The sequence below is a fragment of the Triticum aestivum genome, chromosome 7B (genome assembly GCF_018294505.1).
Source record: "Triticum aestivum cultivar Chinese Spring chromosome 7B, IWGSC CS RefSeq v2.1, whole genome shotgun sequence".
NCBI lineage: Eukaryota > Viridiplantae > Streptophyta > Magnoliopsida > Poales > Poaceae > Triticum > Triticum aestivum.
In genome coordinates this window covers 489,221,711-489,230,519 of record NC_057813.1, presented here as the reverse complement: position 1 = coordinate 489,230,519, position 8,809 = coordinate 489,221,711, and the positions used below count along the sequence as shown (strand labels likewise).

Sequence of the window (8,809 nt, the reverse complement as noted above, 5' to 3'; positions counted from 1 at the left end):
ATTTTAGAACTTTGAACACAGTTTTGGCTCCTAAGATGAGGTCGGATGGTGATTACCTAAACATCAAAGTTGCACAATTTGATGATACGAAGCTTTTCATGTTGAAACCCTTTTTCATTTGAGGCCGTCTTAATTGCGTCTCGTACCATGCCAAAATCTGGTATCAACACATGCCCCCTGTTTTTGGCAAAGCTCGGATGCCGAAAAACAATTCGCACAGTGTTTGCTCTAAGGATGATGTCAACACTCCATCGGTCATTTATATTTCTCAGGGCGATAATTATGTATCGACCGTGTTTATGCTAAGGACGATAATTGTATATCGGCCATTGACTATCTAGGCTTCTTCCCACACACTCATGTTGAAAATACACGTAAAGAAAAAAAACTCAACTGAAAAATTAAAAAATAGAAACATACAGATCCATAAATAAAAACAAACACATGAAAGAAAGCATGCACACATCAAATCAAAATCCAGCCTAAGGAAATCGACTGACCCAAAACAAGGGCCGGTCGAATACAAACTGCCTGATACAACCAGCAAAACGTGACAGGAAAAAAAAATCTACATAAATTTCAAAGCACAATCCAAGGGCCAGAAAATCGACTAACCACAAAACTAAATTCAGCCGACTGAAACTAGCTAAAGTGATTAAATATGAATAAAACGGAAGTTTTCTTTTTCTTTTTAGAACATAGACGTCAGAGATGTCCGGCTTTAAATTAATAAAGCCCACAACATTAGGCAGCGTGCGAACAAGTATCAGACCAAACTAAACCGAGGCTAGACAGCCAAGTTTCGAAACAGAGCCAAGAGGCGAGACCGGTGATAAGTGCGTTACTGGCATAGCTAGCCAGAGTAGCGAGCACGCAGGCTCAAAGAAAGCAGGACCAAAAGGGCCGCCTATCCCTATAAGGCAGCAGACGGAGGAGGCAACGGGGCTCGGGACACCGAGTAGACTGTGCAGAGCCGAGCGGTAGCATGTCGATGGAGATCAGCATCCTGTTGCCTTCCCAGCGGAGCCCACCGCTGCAAGAATAAGACGCATTTGAAGATAACATCGGCGGGGTGAGAGGGAAACGCTCCCTCAATAGTAAACTTGTTGCGAATATGCCATAAGGCCCATAGCAAGGCCGAAGCACACGTCCACATTATCCGGCGCAAAGAGCCCGGGGTCGCAGCTAAGTAAGACACAAGCTCAGAACGTGAGCGTGGATCCCAATCCACCCCAGCGGCCTCCCTGACCGCACTCCAAGCAAACCGCGCCAAAAGGGCAGCGAAAAAACGCGTGGTCAGCATCTTCCACGTTATGACACAGAGCGCACGGTCCGGAAGCAGGGCCATTGCGCTTGGCTATATTAATAGAGGTAGGAAGGCGATCCTGACATAATTGCCAAAGAAAGACCTTAATTTTTAGCGGGATTCACGCCTTCCAAAGCCCCGTGGCTGCCATAGGGGCATGCCCGCGACACAGCTTCCTGTACATTGACTTGACAGTGAACTTGCCAGAGCCCGAGAGTCTCCAAGAGACCTCATCAGCGGAGTCCGATAAGCGAACGGTCGCAGTCAAAGCCCGCACGTGATCCCACTCGGCCTGCTCCAGTCCCAGAAGCTCCCTTCTGAAGAATATGGGGGGCGGGGAGGCACTGAGGGCCGACGCCACCAGTTGATTGGGATCAACCGCGATGGCGTAGAGGTGGGGGAACTCCGACCAAGGGGGTTGCTGGCCAATCCACACGTCGTGCCAAAACCGGGTGGAGCGGCCATTGTGGACCGTAAACCTCGCTCCCCTGGCGAAGTACGGTTTGAGGTATTGGATGGAGGTCCAGAAAGGTGACCCGTGAGGAGATGCCTCAAAGAAATTCCCATGAGGGAAGTACTTGGCACGAAGGAGGTCAATCCAGAGGCCGGTCCCTCCCTGGGACAGCTTCCAGATCCACTTGCACATAAGTGCTATGTTCATCAGCTTAGAGTTGATGACCCCGAGACCCCCCTGGGTTTTAGGTCGACAAACGGCTTGCCACTTAACCATGTGGTACTTCCGTTTAGGGCCCGCACCTTCCCAAAAGAAACATGCCCGGGGAGTGTCCATTTTCTTATGGACGCCATCCTCCAACAAGAACATACCCATGGCGAACATGGGTAGGGACGAGAGGCTTGAGTTAGTAAGGATTAGTCGTGCCCCTGATGACATAAATCGACCTCTCCATGGACATACCCGGTCTGCCACCTTAGTGTTGAGAGGTTCCCAATCGGCAATCGAGCATTTCTTCTCTGCGATCGGTAGGCCAAGGTAGGTGAACGGGAACTTTCCAAGCTTGCAATTTAGCAAGTTGGCCACCCGTTCGCTTTCGGCCGCGCCCATCCCTATGGACACCACTTCACACTTGTGGAAGTTAATTTTTAGTCCGGACATTAGTTCAAAACATAACAAGATGGCCTTAACCGTTGCTATGCTGTGAGTGTCCGGCTCAAAAAGGAGTAGGGTGTCATCGGCATATTGAAGGTGCGACACCCCTCCAGGGATCAGATTGCCGACCACTCCCCTGATGTGGCCAGCAACGCGAGCTTTGTCTAGCATGACGCCCAGTGCATCTGCCACAAAGTTGAAAAGCAACGGTGAGGCTGGGTCCCCTTGACGCAGCCCACGTTTGTTGCGGAAGAAGTTCCCAACTTCTCCGTTCACCGCAATCGCCGTTTGGCCTCCCGAGACCAATTGCATCATACGGTGAACCCAAACTGCCGAAAACCCTCGATCCAGAAGGATTTGTCGGAGGAACTCCCAGTTCACTCGGTCGTACGCCTTCTCGAAATCTAATTTCAGAAGTATTGCCGGCTGGCGGCTACGCTTGAGCGAGTGAACGATCTCTTGTAGGGCCAACGGGCCCTCCAAAATGTTGCGACCACGAATAAACGCCGTTTGATTCCTACTAATAATATGATGGGCCACCGGAGACAAGCGCGTAGAACAAGCCTTAGAGCAGATTTTGGACGGGACGTTGATAAGCGCTATGGGACGAAAAAGTCTAATATTGTCCGCGCCCTGAACTTTGGGGATAAGCGAAAGAACCCCAAAGTTAAGGCGCGATATGTCCACAGTGCCACGCATAAACCCGTTACACACCTCGAAAATGGGGCCCTTGAGGACTTGCCAAAAAAATTTGAACATCGCCACCGGCCACCCATCCGGGCCGGGTGCCATGTCAGATTTCATCCCCAGGATCGCCTGGTCGATTTCCTGAGGAAGGAAGGCGAGGCCCAAGCCTTCGTTCTCTTCATCCGAGACCAGCAGAGCGGGATCCCAGATATCCGCCCGTAGGCGAGCCCTGGACTCCTCCCTGGAGCCCAGCAGCTTGATGTAGAAATCGTAAATGTGCCGGACTATGTCCTGTTGGCGCAATAGGAGCCCCTGCTCCGATTGCAACCTCAGAATGGCACACTTACGTCGCCGGCCATTGGCATAAGCATGGAAGTATTTTGTGTTTGCGTCCCCTTCGAGCGTCCACTTTATTCCACCCCTCCTACGCTAGTACTCCTCCTCTGCACGGAGGAGGGCCTCAACCTGGGCCTCAACAGCGTACCGCTCGGCCCATTCTTGCTCAGAGAAAACCCGTACGTCCGCAGCCGCGTCCATACGGTCGAGGTCCGTCACCAAACGGGCTCGGAGCAACTTATCCTCGCGGCCCTGGTTGGCCCCCCAACCTTTGAGGGCCGCGCGCAACCCCGCCCCTGCGGAGATCCAGAAATCCATGGGCCCTCTCGCGTGCCGTATCCGGGCCACACAGGACTCCCATTTGGAGAGGAAGATTTGTTCAAATTCTGGGTTTTCAAACCAAGCAGTTTCAAAGAAAAACCGTGGGCTTCGTTTTAACCGGTCCTCCCCCGAGGAGAGGATAAGAGGGACGTGATCCGACCCGATCCTCGTTTCAGCGTGAAGTGAGCACATGGGGAAGAGCATCTCCCACTCCGCGGACATGAAAACACGGTCCAGCACCGACCGGACCGGTGAGAGTTGCTTGTTTGTCCAGGTATAGCGTGCGCCCACGCGAGCCACTTCCCTAAGGGCCATAGAAGCAATCGCATTATTGAACATGGACACCCTTGTCCAGTTAATAATCCCGTTGTTCTTATCCGCTCCCGAACGGATGAGGTTAAAATCCCCTCCCACGATGAGGGGTAGGTTGCGAACACCCAAGGCCGCAACCTTTTCCTGAAGTTCCCCCAAGAACTCATGCGAGTGAGAATGATCTGCCGGGCCGTAGACCACTATAACCTCCCACTTGCGGAGCGACGCACGGGGCGGACATGAGCCGACACGAAAAATCGACCGGCGTCCCAAGCCACCACCTCGCAGCACACATGGCTGATGCCAAGTAGCATGCCCCCAGAGTGGCCAATCGCTGGCACCCAGTGCCACACGAAGCGTTCGAGCGGGTCGATGGCGAGTAGGTCTCGGTGAGAGAAATCAGCCTTGATGGTTTCCTGCAGACCAACTACATCGATGTTTTCGCCGCGAATGAACTCGTTAAGCTGGGTCCGCCTCCCAACGTGCCCGTAGCATCGGATGTTCCAGAATAGGAAACGCATTTAGATTATGCGATTGCGGAGGCGGATACCACGAGCGGTAACCGCCTTGGCCACTCGTCGTGTCCTCACAGGACCACCGGCTGGGGGGGACCGTGCAGCCCCTGCTGCTGTGTCCGCCCGATCGGGCCGGGCGACCGGGACCAGAGAAGCCCCTGCCTCTTCTGGTGCCGTCGCAGCGCGTGCCGCCGCCGCCTGGGCAAGCGCGGCCTGCGCGATCTCCTTAGAGCGAATGAGAGACCGGAGCTCTCGGGCCTCACCCTCATCAGACAGATCAACCCCACTATCCCCTAAAATACTACCAAGGCACTCATCCGAGTAATTGTCGAAAATCGTAAAACGGGGTAGGGGGTTACCTTCGGTCTCCATGTTCTTCTGGGCCAGCAAGAGTTGCGCGTGTTGGAGAGCAGGGAGGTTGCCCTTGGCACCCTTTGGCCGGGAGCTGACCCGTTCCTGCGCCGAAGTTTTCTCGGAAAGAAGAACAAAACACATGGACATGGTGAACCACTAAGCCGCCACGAATTAGGAGTAGTAGCGTCCATGCACCAGAGCATGCCGCCCCTATGCCAGTTCATGCTCTCCACTACGAGGATACCAAGCACGCACAACCCAAAGTCAAATACTAGTTGATTCATTTCCCTTTCTTTTAAGCGTCCCGCGCGTATGTATTGCGCCAGCTCGCCAGTTCAGTTCGTGCAGGCACCGCAGCCGGAGTAGTTAGCCCATCCTAGGAGCGCACAACAACGCCCACCATGCAGTCCGCCGACGAGCCCGTGTCCGGTCCGGCCGTGAGCAGTACGGCGGCAACACGACCGCGAGAGGCCGCAGCGGAGGACGGCAGCAAGAGCCCGGTGTCGCCGTCGATGGAGGACGAGCGGCAGATCCCCGTGGACCCGGTCTCGTTGCGGCACCTGGGCATGGTGGCCGACCCGGACTCGCCCCTCTCCGCGCCGTCCGTGCTCACGGAGGTGGTCGCGCAGTCGTCCCCGCTCCTGCCGCCGCTACGCCGGCCCACGTTCGTCGGCGCCAGCCTGCCTTGCTCCGCGACCTCCTCCCCCGTCCACAGCGCCACGGCCAAGCGGGACGAGCCCGCCGCGCCCAGCCTCGACACGGTCATGGCCCTGCGCTCCCTCGCGCGGCAGCACTCCGCCGCGCTCGCCAGCTATGCCGCCTCGCCGTCCGCGGCTCCCACCACGCTCTCGAGGAGCGCGTCCCGCGCCGAGGGGAGGTCGATGGCGCCGCACGACGACGAGGTCCCCAACGTCGAGGCCGCCGACGAGGCCGAGCAAAGCTTCACGTGCGGCGTGCTGTGCATGTTCATCCCCGGCTTCGCCAAGAAGAAGCCGGGATCACCGTCCGCGGCGGCCGTCGTGTCGAGCATACAGAGGCAGCATTCGGGGGCGAGGCGGCGGAGCAGCGTGTCGCGGATGGCGGAGCTGGAGAGGTTCGAGTGCGGGTCGTGGAGCCCGCCGCCGCCGCCGCATCCGGTGAGGGTCGTGCCGGCGCACGTCGACATGGACTTCGCGATGGAGGTGCCCAAGATCAGCTGCGCGGACGACGCGGACCTGCCGGTCAAGATGGCGTTCGTGTTCGAGGGCGAGGCGAGGGGGGTCCTGAAGAAGTCGGCATCGGAGTCGCGCCGGCAGGAGCCAGCTACTCCCACCAAGACGGCGTGCGTGTTCGACGGCGAGCCGAGGGGGATCCTGAAGAAGTCGGCGTCGGCGTCCCAGCGGCAGGACTCGGCCCCCAGGACGTCGTCCGCGTCGCAGCGGCACGTAAGGTTCTCGACGGCCGCGGCGCCTCCGGCGTCGTGCCCGACGTCGCCGTGCATCACGCCGCGGCTGGCGATGGCCAGGGCCGAGTTTAACGCCTTCTTGGAGGCGCAGAGCGCGTAGATAAATCGTCATGCACGGTGCATGTTTTTTTGTTTCTTGGATTTGCTTCGTGCTTGTTCGCGAGTGGCAGCGCTGTCTGCTGTGCGCGCGGGGTTGCTAGACGCCTTGTTTTTCCGGCGTTTTCCAGTTATGTTCGATTGTCCATATTCCAGCCGACCAATTCCAGACGACTATGGGGTTTTAACATGAATCGAGGAGACAGAGCTGTGTTCTACTCCCTCATTTCCGGTTTATAAGGCTCAATTCAAAAATCTCATCAACCAAGGTAGATGGTGAGTGGTGAAATACCTTTTGGAGTTTGCAAAAGCACTCAAATTAATGATTTTGTTTTTCTCAAAAAAGTATGTTTACCAATGCATTAATTGCAATGCATGCATGCATAAATTACATGCATTGGTCAATTTTCTCTTAATACTTGCATTCAATGATTTAATGCACCTTGGAATCTGAACATGTGATGGGAAACAACCAAATTAAGCCTTATAAAATGGAAAAACTAAAATTTTGAAATAAGCCCTATAAACCGGAAAGGAGGGAGTACAGTTGTACATCGATCTTGTCATGCCGTGTGAAAATCAGCTCTTGTTAGAATGTGATTAAATGGCTCCCCGCCCCAATTTATTTCACGGACCTTTTTTTGCGGGTGCAGTTTGATCTATTCATTAGAAATCATGATAGTACAAAAAAACATAAAAATAACAAAAAATACAGCTATGTGTGTAGACCACCTAGCGATAACGATAAGCACTGGAGCGAGCCGAAGATGTGCCACCGTCATCGTCCTTCCCTCAGCGGAGTGAGACAAACCTTGTTATAGTAGATAGTTTAGAAGTCGTTGTGCTAAAGTTCCATAGAACTATCACACTAGAATAACACCGCCACCGCCGATAAAGAGAACATAGATTAGAAGGATCCAACCTATAGACACATGAACGCAAACGAACAAAGACCGGATCCACGCAGATCCACCAAATACAAACACCTGCCGAGTCTCATGAGATCCATCATAGACAAACCTCCACACGCCCCGACGACGTGAGACGTGTTACCGGTACGGGGGCTACACGGGGAGAACCTTATTCCATCTGTTGGGAGCCGACGCCACCTCGCCTTCTTAAGCAGGAGAAAAAACACTACACAAACTAAAAAAACACCTAAAATTGAAGCATGAGTTCTCCCGTCGGCAAGGGTCGGGATTCACTACGGCTCCATAGCCCTAAGGCCACAGAAGACAATGCAGTTCTACGATGGCGCCGGCGGCAGGCGGGAAAACCCTGGACGACTAAGCTTTTGTTTCTTTCTCGAGAAGAAAGAAAATGCACACCTATCACTTCATGAAAGTGATAAAACACAATATTCTATTTGCAGTGTAAAACTCCAGGTGATGCCAATCCTTAATAACATGACGCTACCATCTAGGAGCAAGGACAATAATAGAGTTAACCGCTCGAAAATCCAATTCAGCTCTCAGCAGGCTTTGCTACGTCTATGGTTAAACTTTTTGGGATTGTTGTTATGAAATGAGATGGTGGCACTGAACTGGGAGATCACTACATGAACAAGGTTCACATCACACGTGTGCTCTCAAAGCATCCAAGTAAAGAGACACATCAAGATTCACAAACAAGGGAAAAAGAGACAAGGTGAAGTTTTCCCCAAATCGGTAAGAGAAAAGGGGTCCTGAGAGGTAGATCTTCCACAATCCTCTTATATGTAGGTCTTCGTAATTCCTTGGAATTCTTCTCTAATGGAGGCCTTGGTCTCCAATGTAAAAGGCTAGATGAGCAAAGTTTCTGAAGTTTGTCTAATATGCTTTGCTAATTTTAAGTTCTGTGTTTCCTCGTGTGCTGTTGGTTTCGAGATTATTCATGGTGGCAACATTTTAGATTAATTGTTGTCCATGGATTTCCTGCTCTGGGGCGCTGGGGATTCTGATCTTCGGATTGCTTATATGAATTATCTTAGTTCGGCCAATCAAGAATGGACGATGGTTAATCGCATCAACAGTCGCAGATTATATGCTCAAGCTGCTCAAGAACCTCATTTTTTGTTCCAAAAGTTAATCAGCTTAATTCGGGTCCAACTTTAGTTTCTGCTGCATTAACTTCGCCAAATAATACTCCTTTAGGGAGGGCGGGATCAACGCATATTCGAAATCCTGGATCTGTGCAATCTGCTGGCCAACTTTTATTAGTGGTCAACAGGCCCGCTCTCGTAACTTCTGTGTGTGTTGTCTCGCTTCGAACCACCTTAGGCCCTCTTGCACTAACCGGATTTGTTGCCGGGACTGCAAAAGACTGGGCCACATTTCGTCGTCCTGCTTTTT

At 53.0% G+C, this 8,809-nt stretch overlaps 1 protein-coding gene across 1 annotated transcript; it reads left to right on the top strand.

Moving 5' to 3' along the window:
* Positions 1 to 5,339: 5,339 nt before the first annotated feature.
* On the top strand, positions 5,340 to 6,634 carry LOC123156256 (uncharacterized). The gene is made up of 2 exons (XM_044574399.1): positions 5,340 to 6,209; positions 6,285 to 6,634. Exons 1-2 carry the CDS (start codon positions 5,341 to 5,343, stop codon positions 6,481 to 6,483), a joined length of 1,068 nt encoding a protein of 355 aa, XP_044430334.1. The 5' UTR covers position 5,340; the 3' UTR covers positions 6,484 to 6,634.
* Positions 6,635 to 8,809: the final 2,175 nt, after the last annotated feature.

Bases quoted from the DNA above. Each gene is read 5' to 3' on its own strand.
- LOC123156256 (XM_044574399.1), top strand. From the start codon at position 5,341: ATGCAGTCCGCCGACGAGCCCGTGTCCGGTCCGGCCGTGAGCAGTACG. The intron at 6,210-6,284 runs GTCGGCATCGGA...CGGCGAGCCGAG, and splicing joins GCGAGGGGGGTCCTGAAGAA to GGGGATCCTGAAGAAGTCGG.